The 15,575-nt window shown below is 45.9% G+C and overlaps 1 protein-coding gene across 2 annotated transcripts in view; it reads right to left on the bottom strand.

The window, feature by feature from the left end:
• Window positions 1-551: 551 nt before the first annotated feature.
• The window catches only part of GALE (UDP-galactose-4-epimerase), a 30,263-nt gene continuing 15,239 nt past the window's right edge, over window positions 552-15,575 (bottom strand). The window contains exons 2-12 of one of the 2 annotated variants that reach the window (XM_048502148.1): window positions 11,023-11,131; window positions 9,661-9,787; window positions 7,094-7,209; window positions 6,265-6,378; window positions 4,488-4,664; window positions 4,247-4,360; window positions 4,095-4,161; window positions 3,352-3,437; window positions 2,513-2,590; window positions 1,607-1,721; window positions 552-1,174 (exon numbers count right to left, since the gene is read on the bottom strand). In XM_048502148.1, the coding sequence (XP_048358105.1) occupies window positions 1,119-1,174; window positions 1,607-1,721; window positions 2,513-2,590; window positions 3,352-3,437; window positions 4,095-4,161; window positions 4,247-4,360; window positions 4,488-4,664; window positions 6,265-6,378; window positions 7,094-7,209; window positions 9,661-9,781 (1,044 nt within the window). In that variant the 5' untranslated portion in view covers window positions 9,782-9,787; window positions 11,023-11,131 and the 3' untranslated portion in view covers window positions 552-1,118. The remainder of the gene's footprint in view (window positions 1,175-1,606; window positions 1,722-2,512; window positions 2,591-3,351; window positions 3,438-4,094; window positions 4,162-4,246; window positions 4,361-4,487; window positions 4,665-6,264; window positions 6,379-7,093; window positions 7,210-9,660; window positions 9,788-11,022; window positions 11,132-15,575) is intronic. The other variant, XM_048502147.1, reaches the window with a different exon arrangement.

The raw sequence follows: 15,575 nt of genomic DNA on the forward strand, positions 1-15,575 counted from the left end.
ATAGAAGTGGATGGGACCACTCCTAGGCTTGTTAGCAGGACTGGAGGATCAAGTTGCAGGTTTTGGGCTGTTCGTTGGCTATGTTACTGCACTCATCCAGCCCTGCTGTGTTGCAGGAGAAACATTGGGAATCTCTGGTCCCCAAGGCTGGGGGCACTTTGACTTTCACAATGTATTTCCCACCGCTTTGGAAACTCCCATGATGCTTGTCAGCCAATATATACTTAAACCACATTTTGAAATGTTCATCGGTTCTCAGAAGAGAGACACTATGTCTCTATGAGTGTGTGTCTTTTGCTGGTCTAAAGGCAGGGAAGCAAGAGCAATCCCAGTGGGTGTTCTGATAACTTGAGCCCTCTTTGCAAAAAGGCTGAAATCAACACTCCCAACAAAAGCTCAGCCCCCACCTTTCTTAATTGGAGCTGTGCTTGTTTATTCTTTGCAAAGGCCAGCTTGGTGGCCGATCCCATGCCTTCTCCAGGGCAGAAAGCGCAAAAGGTTTCAAGTCCATTCTCATGTCCCACATGCACCCCCTGCAAATTTAACTGCAATTTTGCCGTTTAAACATTTTAATTGGTTGCCTCGTCTGCAAATAGTAGAAATGTTGACACAGGCTGCTGTCCGTATTTTCCTCTATTTTTCAGCAGCCTCTAAGCAACTGCCCCACTGGCAGTCAGCCTGCAGCTCACAGTTGCTGCTGGGCATTATGTTTCATGAGAGCCAGGTAAGATACCTGGCAGGGCCTCACTACAGCAGGCCCTGGTCCTCGGCCTTCTTCTGTGCCCCCTACACTCCAGCCAGCTGCAGTTGATCAAGACTAAGAGGCAAGAGAGCGGGAGTAGGGTAGTACCCCATTCCCTCCAGCCTGGACCTAGGAGATCGTGCCAGAATTACTGGTCTAGTCACCAAGGTGACCTTGCTATTTCCTTGTGGAAAGTGAGACTTGGGCATCTTTTCCAACCACACAAATTCCACGTGGGTTCTAATGTAGCAGACTCCTCCAGGCAGTTGAAGGAGAAGGGGGCACTAAAAAGAATCCTCCCTGAGTGAAAAGTCCCTGGAGCCCAGAGCCAGCAGCACTTGCAAGGCATAAGATCGGGACGACATGGTCTGGAGCACTAGTTCTTGCTGAAGCCGGTGGGGTTCTGTGACTGCCACCTCCACAAGTCCTCACCTAAAGAGGAGAGAGGAAGGAAAGGGTTAAAAGGATGGGTACTGAAGAACTGGACTTGAGGTGTACTCTGCCATGTGTCGGTACCCCTTTCAACAGCTTGCTTGCTGCCATGGAAGAAGGAACAGACCATTTCTTTTCAACCATTTAAGCCCCAGAGTTCTGCAGTGGAAACTCCCTTTTTCATAGGATCTCAGAAGCTGAGCAGGATGAGTTCTGGTTCATATTTCAGCCCAGAAACCTGATGGTTGCTATGCAAAGGAAGGCAAGGGCAAATCACCTCTGTTTGGCTTGCCCTGAAAACCTCACGATCACCATAAGTTGGCTGTGGCCTCATGGCAAAAAAATAGTATCCCTAGACAAAGGGCAAAGAGGGCTGGGGTCAGTGAGAAGAGTGGCCAGCTGTGTATAGCCTGGAAGGGGGCATCTACTTACACATCTTGTCTAGACCAAGAACAGCTTTCCAGCCCAGCTCCCGCTCTGCAAGGGCAGGGTTGGCGTAACAGGAGGCCACATCCCCTTCCCGGCGTGCAACAATCTTGTACTTGAGCTAAACAAAAACAAAACACCAAGCTGAGGAGGGTGCAGTTGCAGACTGACGGGGTGTACCTGCTGTGGTCAAGAGAGACCGAAGAGAAATAAGTCTAGGGTTGCTGATTTGGCAGAGTCACGGTGAGACACCTGGACCAAGATGCTGGGGGTGTTTGCTCTAAAGCAACTGCCTTGTACTTTAAGCAGAGCATGCGGTTGAGTCCTCGTGGGACTATACCACTTCAGATGCATAGGAGTGAAATGCAAGCTAACTAGCCACACTGCTTTTAAAGGAAGGACTGCATGGTAGCAGAGGTCACTTCAATCTCAGAGCAGACAGCTTTAGACCGGGGGGGGGGGGGGGTCAAATGCTAAAGGCCCCCCGACTCCTGTGACCAGCTAAACAGCACCATAAGCCTCCTAGTTCCCTGCCAGGCCTTCTGGTCTGGCTTTGGGTGACTTAGCCAGGGCAAGTTATGCAGCCCTACTTCAGAAGTAACTGGGGTCACAATCCAGCCAAGGTTAAATGCATTATAAAGCCCCGCTTATTTTTATAGGAAGAGATTTAAGCATGTGCTGAATTCCAGAGTTAAAACTTCCTGCAGAGCATCAAGTGAGGTGAGGCTACTTCTGAACACAGAATTTTTCCAGAAGTAAGATTTGGAAGGCATTTTAAGTTTAGACTGGAAGAAATGCTGGAAGACTACCCTAAGCTGGCCCTGTTGTTGCTGTGTAGAAGGTGGTAGTCTTCCTTTCCTGGACCACACCAGGAGTTATTCCTTCTCTGCAGGGGCTGGCTTGACACTTTACCTCCTTTCCTGATGCCTTCTCCATGGCTTTGACCATCTGCAGGACAGAGTAACCAACACCCGTCCCAAGGTTGTATATCTAGAAAGAAGGCATGCCTCTCTTATGTTTGTGTTTGTTATTTGTGAAGTATCTTAAAAAAGCAACATAAGCAAAAAAAACCCCACAAAAATAGCATTGGCACATATGTGACTTGTGAGACCAGAATAAAATTCTGCCCAAGACAAAGTACTTTGCAGGACATCTTGCAGCAAGTGACAGCAGCACAGAGAATAACACTATCTGAATGGAACTGTTAGAACACCTTTATATGGGACAGATCCTGTGTACATTGAAAATACCACATGCCCACAAGCCTTGAAGATTCGGCAAAGCCAACTAATTATTGGATACTGACAGCTCATTGTGAATTTTCTAATTAGCTTAGAGAAGCTTACATTGATTTGAAAGTGTGTCACAAGCCTTTATTGGCATAAAGATTTGAAAGTGTGAATGATTGCATGCTTTGACACACACTTGTGGATGTTGGGACACTAGCTGTTTCACAGCCCCGTTTGAAGACTGTTCACACTATTGATTTAGTAAAGGGCTCAGTCCTCCTGACTGCTAGCCATTGTTTGTGCATTGCTCACAGTTTCAAGACGAAGTACCTGGCAATTTTTCTTTGTTTGCAGAATATGTGCAAACCAAAGACTACGCCAGTCCTGACTCTGCACAAACTGCAGTGATGTAAGAGAACTTCCCGAATCTTGCAGACAGGAATCAGGTGGCAAGTCAGGTAACTAAAGGAGGGTCTGTTGTCAATCAGCATCATCCAAAGCATACTGGAGCTTTGCACCTACCTTGCAGCCACAGTTCTCCTCGAGCTTCTTCAGCGCTGCAATATGACCCTTGGCCAGATCCACCACATGGATGTAATCTCTAATGCCTGCCAGAGGACAAGGAAATCCATCAGCCAGTTCTGCAGCCACCCAGGCTGAGAAGTCTGATGCCCCTCAGTTTATTGTCAGAACAGTTTAAATGAGCTAACATGTCCAGATGCTCTTGCCCATGGGAGATGTGGGCTTCATAATCTGTTCAGCCTCCCCAACAGGTCCATTCTCTTCCCAATGGTGACCTAAAATTGCCCCCCCCCCCCCATCCTGTCTCTCTCTCTCTTCCACTGTATCCCTCTTGCTGAGCTGGGGCAGAGAAAGAAACTTCTCCTGGCTGAGCACTTTTTGCCATAAATTCTCATGAGCCTGTGGGACCGCCTCTGTACTCCATATTTGTATCCTCTTTTCATCCTCAGCAGGTACCCAAAGGTGTTTACATTGTTCCCTTCTGATTTATCATCCCAACAACCCTGTGAGGTAGGTTAAACAAAGTATATCTCCAATCCAAATCACTCAGACAGCTGCCATGGCCATGCAGTGGTTCAGATCTGGGTATCGTAGATTCTAGTCTGGAATTCTAATCACACACCAAGTTAGCTCACAAAGGCTGAGAGGTGTGTGTGTGTGAGAAAGAGTCAGATGGACAAGTGGATCTTTGTGCTTTTAAAGCTTGAAAACTCTTAAAACCAGCCTGCTACTCAGCAACTCACCTGTCCCGTCCGCTGTGTTGTAATCATTCCCAAATACACTCAGGAACTCCCTGCGTCCCACTGCCACCTGGAACAAATGGGAAGGAATAGTTTAAAAAAATCATTTCCAGGCAATTGAGGGAGCAGAACACACGCATCCTGCATGTTTGTACCTGTGCAACATAAGGCATCAGGTTGTTCGGGATGCCTTGGGGATCCTCTCCTATCCTTCCCGACTTGTGGGCTCCAATAGGGTTGAAGTACCTCAGAAGAACAGCGTTCCAGTCCTGGCAACAGAAGTGTGGCAATCTTTTTAGAAAACTCTGGCCAGGACAATTGGGGGGGGGGGGGAGGAGGGCAGGGGAGAGGATCCAAGTTTCAAGGGCCTCCAAGGGTGCATGACAGCTTCCTTACCTGTTCTGCCTTGCACAAATCACAGATCATCTCTTCGATGAAATACTTGGACTTGCCATAGGGATTGGTGCAGCCACCGACGGGATGGTTTTCATCAAGGGGGAGGTAGGCAGGGTCCCCGTAGACTGTGGCTGAGCTGCTGAACACCAAATTCTTGACCCCGTGTGCTTTCATGGTCTAGGGTAGGGAGGAGGAAGAATGCCAACTGACTACATTCTCCTTCTGCACGCAAACTATTTTCATCCTCACCTGTTCCTCCTCAGGGCAATCTGCGTGGTTCTCGCTTCATTTTACACTGGCATGACCTCTAGGGAAGGCTAAGCTAAGAAAGTAACTGGCCCAACATTTTCATGGCTGAGGAGGAATCTGAAACAAGGTCTTGCTACACTCCCCAGTATCCTGTTTCACTCAGTGGGCAGCCACTTATTCTGTTGGTGCAGCCAACAGGGCAGAAAGGCATTGGTCTTCCTCTGATGCCTCCTCTGAGCGCTGGTTATCAAAAGGTTTGCTGCCTGGACACAGAGCTCCCTTTGGTCGTCATGGCTAGTAGCCATTAATGGCTGTCTCTGTTATGAATCTACCTGTTCCCCTATTAAAATCATCTATGTTCTGGCTGAGAATACCAGGCTGTTTAGTACATTTTAATCCTGCCCCTCCAAGGACCTCAGGGCACCATACATCATTCTCTCTTCCTCCATTTTATCCTCACAGCAACTTTGTGAAGTAGGCTAGGCTCATGGTCGCCCAGCCAACTTCCACTGCAGGACGGGGGGTTCATCCTAGCTCTCCCAGATCCCTAGTCCAGTACACTAACAATTACACCACAGTGGCTTTCTAGATGGGCCAAAGGTCTGACCTGGTGTATGGCAGCTTCTGATGTTTGCATAGTATCCTTAAACAACTTTGCTTCTGTGCCAGCCAGCATCCCTTGCAGCACTAAGCAAGAGGAGTTGCTTCCTTCTAGGGCACCAACTCCAGATCAGAAGTGATTTCCAGCACCCTTCTGACTCAGCCAGCATCTGACATCAAGGGGCCAGCAGCCTCTGCAGGGTGGTCTTCTCTTATCTCTTAGAGGTGTGTACTGGGTCAGATGCAGCATTTATTTATTTGATTTTTATCCTGTTCTCCCTGACATGGGAGGCATAATGCTCAACAACACAGCTAGCAGCGGCACACATATAAAGTCACCAGCTGCTTAAAGCCAACAGCAAGTGACATTGTAGCTGTGGAACTGTACATGTGGGGAAAGTGAGGAAATGCGTCCTTGTGGGAGTGGGGAGAATCAAACACTGCAGAAGATGGCTATCCTTGGCCTAGGATGATGTGACCACAGTTTTCACAGAAGATGCTAAGCAGGATATTTGGAAGAAGAAGAGTTTGGATTTATATCCCATCTTTCTCTCCTGTAAGGAGATTCAAAGTGGCTTACAAACTCCTTTCCCTTCCTCTCCCCACAAGAGACATCTTGCAATGTAGGTGGGAGTGAGAGAGTTCAGAGAGAACTCTCTCTCTGAAGCCCAAGGTCACCCAGCAGAAATGTAAGAGTGTGGAAACACATCTGGTTCACCAGAGAAGCTTCTGCCACTCAGGTGGAGGAGTGGGGAATCAAACCTGGTTCTCCAGACTAGAATCCACCTGCTCTTAACCACTACACCACGCTGGACCTTCCTTTCTCTCCAGATTCATGCTCTATGTGAATGTGACAGAGAAACTGAACATATATTCTCCCTCCAGGCAGATTTGTGCATGTGGGGGCACAAGGCAACCTGCTGCTTACCTCCAGTAAGTGGATGGTCCCAGTGAGGTTCACCTTGTAGTACTCCAGCGGCTTCTGGACTGACTCTCCGACTGCTTTGAGGCCTGCGAAATGCATCACCGCAGAGAAACGATGCTGTTAAGGAAAAGTAAAGGGGGGGGGTATTTTTAAGGACCTTCACATTCATGCATAGATTTAAGAATGGGAAACTGAAATGCACTGGGATCCATTGCATACTATTCTTCCACAGAGGTGGCTATGGCGACAATGCTAGAAAGAGAGACTGAAGGGGGAGTGGGGGATCTCTGCCTCAGTGAAGGAGCCAAATAACACTCCAGCACCATTGGCAGCTGGTTTGCTTTGGTCCCATTAAGAAGAGAGCCAAGTTTTCTGTCCCATATCCAGCTGCAGAAACATAGCTACAGATGCAACCTCACAGGGCCAACCCAGACAAGACGCCTGGGTGTTCCATGAATGCAGCTCTCAGGGGTTATTTTCCCCTTTAAATTTCATATGTTCTTGGGTCCTGCATGAACCTGCTATTTATAGGGATCATGACCCACTTGGAGCTCTATTCAAGGATAATCAGAATCTCAAATAATAAAAGCCCTCTGCCGTACCCCAAATCCACGCAAGAACAACGAGCCAGAACTTTTCTGTCTCCCTAAAAAGTTTCCATCGTGGCCCAAGCTCACTAGGAACTCAGAGGTGGAAAACCTCCAGCAAGGAGGTAAGTCCCTGGTGCTGTCCTACAGTAAGAATAAAAACTGAGCCAGGATGATGGAGGAGGAAGCAGGGCCCGCGTACCAATTCCAGGAGAGACAACAGTGTTGGGACTAGGTTCTCTCACCTTCTTGAAGAGCTCCTGCATGCCAGCTTCATCGAGAACATCCAGCTTCTGGAAAAGGATCTCCTTCCCCACAATTTCCTGTACCCGTTTAATGCTCTCAGGCAAGGCGTTGTCCCCTGGGGAAGCAGAACCTGCTTTTGATACCATGGCAGAGTGAGGCCTCGTGCCCAGTCTACTGCTGCTTTCTGAACAAGGCCTCTGAATCTGAGTCAGACCCCCACACACACACTGACATCAGGGGTAAGCAACTGACACCCCAGCAACTATCAGGCCCCCAGGTGAGCACCTGACCCCAAGGACTCCTCAGCGACCACTTTATTTCTGCCGTTGTGCGCAAACCAAGTTTGATTTAGACAGGGAGAAAAACTTCACCCACATCTAATTTTGCTTGGAAAGTCCCTTTTAATCAAGAAGATGCCATGTGAGTGTGAGGTCCTATGGCTGGCATCAGGTTTAGATTAAGCCTGTCTTGATGGGTGAGTTTAGAGGCACTGGTCATTCCCTGACTCTTTCATTTAACTTTTGAAAATATGTCCAGTGTAGCCTCTGGAAGTGTGATTTGAGGGGAAGAGAAGTTAACCAGCCTTTCCCTAGCCTCAAATCTCACACATGTCCCCCTCCCCGAATGTTACTTCTGGACCCCCACAGGAAATGCATGCATGCATGCATGCAGGCAAAACGGCTCCTTAGCACTTCCCCTTATCAGCACCAGTAGCAATTTTGCCAAAGCAGCAAGCAAGGTCTTTATAAGTGGGAAATTCCACCACAGCTTCCTTGAACCAAGGGGAAAGGCAGGGTATACACTTTCTAATAAAATAATACATCAATAAAATTGGCAAAAGGACAATTCATGACACCTTTGCCATTACAAAGAAACAGCTGAGTCTATGTAATATAATGGTTACAGTGTTGGGCTAGGCCTGGATACAGATTGAAACACCAGCTGTGCCATGGAATCTTGCTGGGTGACCTTGAGTCAGTCACACACTCAGCCTAATCTACCTCATACAATTGTTGTGAGTATAAAATGGGGGTGGGGAGAGGGGAATAAGGGTGAAACCAGCAGGGTAGAGATCTATCAAAGTCTCATGCATCCCACAAGGGAGGAGAGGACTGAAGACATCACCAGAGCCTGCTGGATCAGACCAGTGGTTCATCACTCTATCACACACTGGCCTAAACATTTAGTCTGGAATTAACACAGCTGGTATCAGGCCCTCCCTAAATTCAAAACATGGCTCCTGTAGTCCTATTACGCTGCAGTCCTATTTCTTCCAAATATTTATATTCTGCAATTCCTGAAAAATCCACCCAAGGCACTCCCCAGTACAAAAATAGGGTTATGGCTAAAACAGGTTGCTCAGCAGAAATCAGTGACAGTTATTCTAACAAGAAAAAAAAAGCAGCAGGTAAAACCAGCCCAAAGGGTGTGTTAGAATTGCAATTGAAATGCCTGCCAAAAAGAAAAGAAAAAAGATTGTGGAATAGACATCAGAGCAGACAGTCGGTGTTCCACAGGTAAAGGGTCAGTCAAAAAGTCCTTCATGGCTACCTGCTTCATCACTAAAGACACTATATGAAATAGAGACCAGAATGAAACTTGTACAGCTATTTGAAATGGTGAGTCGTGAGAGCTGATTTAGAGATGATCCTTAGTTTACTTAACGCAGCAAAGCCCTGCACAGCATCCAATGTGGGGGGAAGGGTAAAGCCCGTTTTCAGTTACGGATTTATATCAGAAAATCCACACTAATGCCAAAACTGATCTCTCAGTTCTAAGAATACCGGTATGTTTAGCAACATAATTCATTTGCTTATAAAGAAAGCATCTCTGTTTGTCGCATTTTGGAACAATGAATTCCAAGGTGGAGTTCAACAGTATGCGCCTTTTGAGTTGGTATCCTATTCTTTTCATATTGCTGTTTTGCATGAAAACAAAGAAAGAAAAGCTTGGGTGGGCTCGCATAGGGGCTCACAATCCCCTTCAGGGATTGTGGATCCAGGCTGTTCAGCGGTTTAAAGGTTAAAGCCAGGAAAATGAGAACCAGCACAAAAGTGGAAAACGGGGAAAAAAGGAAAATCTCTAAAAGATAGCGCAAAATGAATGTTAATAAGTCCTGACATATTTTGAGATTGATTCTCTTGGTCAAAGGTAATGTGTATTTCAAAGACTGTGTGAGGAAATTTTCAGACTTCTAACCAGACTTCTAACCAGACTCCTGAGATTACAATACTTTAATACCGGAATGTCTGGCCTATAGAAATTTAACAAGTCATTCTTGGTTTGAGGTTTTCTTCTTCTTTGCAATGTTTCAAAAGCCAGCATTTTTGAATAGAGGCCAGAACTGACTTATGTACACACTGGCATGCGGCTAACAATAATCTTCCGGCTCCACTTTAAATGGACTGAAGTTTTCATACCATTTGCAAAGGCAGTTCCATGAAGAGCTACACTGCAGTAATCTAACTTGGCTGTGTCAAGGGCCTGGGGTCACTGTGGCAAAATCTCCCTGATCAAGATCCTACAGAGTACGTCTCAACCCCCCTTCCCCCCCACCCCAGCTTACCTTGGATGGCATTGTGAAAATTATCAATGACCACAGGAGTGTAGCCCGCTTCAACCAGCTCCAGCACGCAATGACTTCCTATGTAGCCAGCTCCACCTGTCACGAGGATCTTCTCCAACATCCTTACCTGAAACAGCACAGATAAGCCTCAGGAGAGGGCTCCGATCCCTCATCTAAGAGTCACTGGAGCCTCAGAGAGAACTTGACACAGTGAAGTTCCCAGCTGGGATGGATCTGCATGGCATGCCTTCCTTCATGCTAGTGGTTCCCAGCCTTTTCCCACTCACACACCTCTTGGCAACATATTTCCCTAAAATTGTACTCCCATATTAGCAAACTCATTTTCACATACCCCCAAATGCTCTGGCACATACCCCTGGAGGGTACGCATACCCAAGGTTGGGAACCACTGCTTTATACAAGAATACATCCTTTAGCACTGTAGATGGGCTGAAAACAGAATGCTTCGTAAAACAGCCCTTTATTGAGGTATCAATAATGGGAATATCACTTTTGGCCACTGGCTGTATTTACTTCTTGCTGGACTGATCATGTTCTAGAACATTTTTCAGTTTAAATTGCACCCAGGAAAAAGAGTCCTCAAATGAAACGGTGTTATAGAATGTAGAGACAGTATGGTGTAGTGGCTAGAGTGTAAATTAACAGGTGTTCATCAGCTTTTATACAATATGAAGTAATATAAAATATAAGCATAAGCATAAGCATTTTATTGTCATTGTGCACGCACAACGAAATTTACAGCAGCATTCCTCGATGCACACAATTTCAAATTATATACAATACACAACCAACCCGCCAAGTTAAATATCCCTATAGTCTCCAAAATTAAAAAGTAGAGTGGTGCTCTAGATTTGATACAGTTATGCAGGACTTATAAGGTGAAGATGTTCCACTGGACATATGGTTGAGGGCAGCAACGGTTGTTCATCAGTTGGCCTCCCTGCTGGACCCTGTCAGGAAATTTTAGAGGGGCAGCCGTGATCGTCTATTGTAAGAAAACCAAAGACACCTTAAAAGACTAACCACGTTTAACCCAGCATGAACTTTTGTGAGACAGAGGTCATTTCTTCAGTCTCCTCTGAGCATGTGCAGAATGCCCACTGCTGAATCACCAAAACAAACCCTCACAGGTCCAGGCAGGTCTGAATTAACAGAGCTCAAACTAAGCAGTGAGAAGAAAACTGAGGAAGATCAGCTGATAGAAGCCTCCCTCCTCACCCTTCCCCCCCTTTCAATATTCTTTCATTGCTGTAGTTCACCCACCATTTTAACTCCTTTCTAATATGTATGTAAAATTCCTCTACATTTAGTTACAATTAAATGCACAGGAATAAAAATTACCTTCCAAGATTTAGGTTCTGGTGCCTGCTAAGTCTTCAGGGAAAGAGCCTCTACAGGACTCTGGAGTTGGAGGGCAGGCCACGTCACTATGGAGATCCACCCCGTTTTGCTGAGGAACAAGCAGCGGTTGTCAGAACAGACAGCCACCTGGGAAGCATGGGGCTTGCCTGGCATGGCTCAGCCCTTTCCCACCCTGGCACAGCCCTCCTGGCTGTCTTTCCTGAACAAGATGAAGAAAGTTACTGTCCTCCTGCTCTTCAGGGAACAAGGCAAGGCCTTAAGAGGAGGTGACAGAGCAGAGTGTCCTCCCAAAATGGGCACTTTGTAGAAAACAAGACTGCAATTCTTCTCAAACCTTCCTGGAACAGAAGCTGTCAGAATAGCAGCCAGGCAGAGGATGACTTGCTCCCTCCAAAGGCCAAAATAAACATCTGTGTACAAACACACATATCAAAACAAACCCCTACATACTCAGCACTAGGGTTACAATGTCCAGATGCAACCCAGAGACCTCTCAGAATCACAACTGAGGTCCAGATAATAGAGATCAGTACCTCTGGAGAAAAGGGCAGCTTTAGAGGGCATTATAGTCTGTGGAGGTTTCTCTCCTCCCCAGGTTCCACCAGGGCTGCCAGCTCTGTGATATGAAATTCCTGGAGTTTTTGGAGGTGCAGCCTGAAGATGGTGGGGTTGGAGGAGGGGAGGGACGTCAGTGGTGTGTAATACCATAGAACAGAGGTGTCCAGCTCAGGCACTTCATATGTTCATGGACTACAATTCCCATCAGCCCCTGTTGGCATAGCCAACTGGCCATGTCAGCAGGAGCTGATGGGAACTGTAGTCCATGAACATATGAAGCACGAAAGTTGGACACCCTGCCATAGAGTAAGCTCTCCAAAACAGCCATTTTTTCCCAGGGGAACTGATCACTGGAAATCAACTGTAACACTGGGAGTTCTTCAAGCTTTACCTAGGGATTGACAACCCTAGGCTTCACCTTCAAATCTCCGGGAATTTTCTAACCCAGTGTTGGGAACCTTAACTGGGTTTTAAATCCCACTTTAGCCATGTCCAGCCAATTGTGGACCTCTGCTTGCTCTACGTCTTACTTCCCCCTCCTCGAATGCATACAATCATGTTTTAGGTGATCTCTCATGATAGTGTTGTGCGGGTAAATGAGGTAAGACCTTGTCAACTGCATTAAGAAACTAAAGCGAGCAGAGTAGTGGCCAGTACATAAAGAGGAACCTCCCTTCATCTGCTTCAGCACCTCCACAGAGAGACAGAGGCAATACAAAATATAAGCTACAAAATATAACCCTGCCCACTCTAACCTTCTGAGCTAAAACAGGGACAGTTCTAAACTACCAATCCAATCTGTTGCACTTTCAATCCTTTGTGAGCATGCAGGAGAGGGGTTGTCAGAGGTGAGGGTCGGAAGAGAATTTCAATATTTCACATAACGAGATATTACAACAGGGATCCCTTAGATCATGGTACCTGTGAGAACCATGGCACCCACCAACACCTTTCCTGTAGCTCTGGGTGGGACCTGCTAAGTCTCACATGGCAAGGCTGTGCAGATTTAAAAAAAACGTTTATTTGACAGCAGCTGCTATCACATTACAAAGATATTCACTGTGTGAGTAAAGTAGCTGTGCTGTGGCTGCGCCCACCAAAGGTACCCACAGGCTCAAAACAGTATTACAGCATCAAAGACTAGAACTGTGTGTCTTCCAACTGTGAGGTGGGTAACAATGTAACACCCCTTTCTAGTAGAGTACAAAACTTTTGAACTGCAAGTCCTACACTGGCTGTTGAACCAAACTACCTTAACAAACCCTCCGCCACAGAACAAAGCATGCCGGACCTTCTTTGTTATAGAATGCTCCGCCTGGGTCCTAGTGCCTACCTAGCCTTACCCCTGCCCATCCATTTGGAAGTAAAAATACATAAATGCTCTTGTATCAAAGTATCATGTTAAATAATACACAAAATACTAGTTTTGACAAAGGCAGCCTGTAACAAGGAATGATGATTCTCACATTTGTTTGGGACTATATTCTAATGCAGAAACATACAATTTTCTCAACTGCTGCACCTCAATTGACCGAACTAACATCTGTATGTGAAACAGAGTATAGTGTGCCAATGGAATTTTTAAATGGGACCTCCAAAATCTCCACCTTCAAAGGCATAAAGGGGATTGCAATTTATTGGGGTCAAGTGTGATAAAAGTGGGGTTTCCCTTGCCAAACTGGTAAAGTTTGAGCAAAAGGATTTCTTCTCTAGTTCAAGCCCTGACTTTGCACTGTAATAAAATTGTTGAACAGACATTGGCTCCTGCAACTGACTTGACCTCATTCAAAACAATAAATGAAAAAAAAAAGAAACAAATGAGTTCAGCCAAAACAGGAGCATAAAGTGAGTTTCAGCTACTACAGATCGTTTCACTGTCTGGCCAGATAACTTTGGGAACTGTCCTGGTGTAACCTCGCTCCACCCCTGAATACTAAGCCAAGATCCAAAATTAGGATTTCAATTGTTGGGATTTTGAAAGTGTCTGTCAAAACTAAGTTATAAAAGGATTAACTATTCGTGTGTAAACAAGTTGCTGAAGTCACTGTTTATAACCTGATCTATTGATTAGCTATTGGTCAGTCAGACAGCCATTGCTTACATGTTAGTGAGCACGTACATCTGAAGTTGTAAAGTTAACTCTGTTTCTTTGTTTGAAAAGACACGACACCGGAGAGGAGACGCGAGGTAGATGACATCATGCGAGACAGCAGGTAGGTAGCGAGACATAACCAAACAAACAGTAATGTAGATGTGTAACAGGAAAGAAAAGATTTCTTATTTTATCTCCATGTAACCTCCCTTATTGTTAGTAAACTCAATTATAAAAAGCAACTGAGAATCTGTCTCTTCTGTTCTACTCTGCTAATATATATATAACAAAACAAATCTCTGGGGATTTCCCCACAACTGAAAATATGAATGGCCATTTCCTCCCTATCAAAAACAGGCACAGCATTGTTTTCTTACCCCTCCCCAATAGGACTGCCAGGTTTTAATTTCCTCCATTTTATGGATCCTGCATCTCCTGGCAGATATGAATTTAGCAGAACTAAGTTTCCCTGGCCTGGAGAAAGAAGTATTAAGGAAAACTTCACTGTAGGGTTGCCAATTTCCAGATGTGTCCTGGAGATTTCCTGGAATTACTACCGATCTCCAGGTGAAAGATCACTTCCCCTGGAAAAAACAGTTGCTTTGGAGAATGGATTCTGTCATGATACCCTAATAAGGTCCCTCTGCAAAGACCGGTTCTGCTGCCAGGCTCCACTCCCAATCTGGAATTGGCTATTCTATGTTCATTGCCTAATTTTGTATGTCATCTGGTAAAGACAAAGGAGCAAGCCCTATCCAGATGCTGGCAACCTGATTCCAACATTACTCATTTGTGGAGTGGGGGAGGAAGAACAGACATCAGTACAGATTCAATCCATTTCCTGCCTGACAGGTGTGTGTGAACACAGTCATGTGATACAGGCATGGACAGTTATGTGGTCAGGAGCCAGCAGGATGTAAAGATGTCAGTATTATAGATTTTTGACTGGAGACAAAACAAGAGAGGGAATGAATGAATGGAACTTCCCCAATGCAGAATGAGCAAGTACCACTGCAGTATTAACCAGCTGAAATAGCCAAGGGCCCCACATAGCCTAAGGCAGGGGTCTGCAACCTGCAGCTCTCCAGATGTTCATGAACTACATGGCATGGGCTGATGGGATTTGTAGTCCATGAACATCTGGAGAGCTGCAGGTTGCAGACCCCTGGCCTAAGGTATAAGTTTATTCTGGTGTGAGCCTGTTTTCCCTGCAGGCAGTAGAATACTGAGAAGGTGGCAGGGAGGTGTCTGAGCTGGCTCATAGCCACATCATCAGCACTGCACTATGCCACATGGCTTGGCTGGCACATTGTACACAGCCACTCCTCTGTGACCTGAGCAGAGACCTCGGAGTGCCAACGAATACGGAAAAGTTATGCAAGAATTACAACTTGTTAATGGTCTCAAGGGTGGGGAAAAGTCAACTCATACAATCCGTGCCAAGCAGGAAATGGAAAAGAAGAGAGCTCAAGGCACTGATTAAATCCTCAGCCAGCGAAGTGCCTGTGCAAACCTTACTTGAATCTTCTTCACAACAAACCTATGAGGTAGATCATTACTGTTCCCTCTTATATACACACAAACCTGCCAGTATTCAAAATCAAGGGATCTTCCTCATCAACAGTTCCCACTACCTCACCCAGAATTTTATATGTGACATTGAATATGTATAGATGCTCTGACCTGGGTAGCCTCAGGCTAGCTTGATTTTAGAAACTAAGCTGGGTCAACCTTGTAAGCATTTGGATTGGAGACTTCCAAGGAATATCTAGGTCGTAACGTGGAGGGAGGCCATGGCAAACTACCTCTGGACGTCTCTTGTCTTGAAAATCTCACCAAGGGTCAATATAAATCAGAGAGAACTTGACAGCCAAAAAAATGT

Source organism: Sphaerodactylus townsendi, linkage group LG06 (assembly GCF_021028975.2).
Source record: "Sphaerodactylus townsendi isolate TG3544 linkage group LG06, MPM_Stown_v2.3, whole genome shotgun sequence".
Classification (NCBI taxonomy): domain Eukaryota; kingdom Metazoa; phylum Chordata; class Lepidosauria; order Squamata; family Sphaerodactylidae; genus Sphaerodactylus; species Sphaerodactylus townsendi.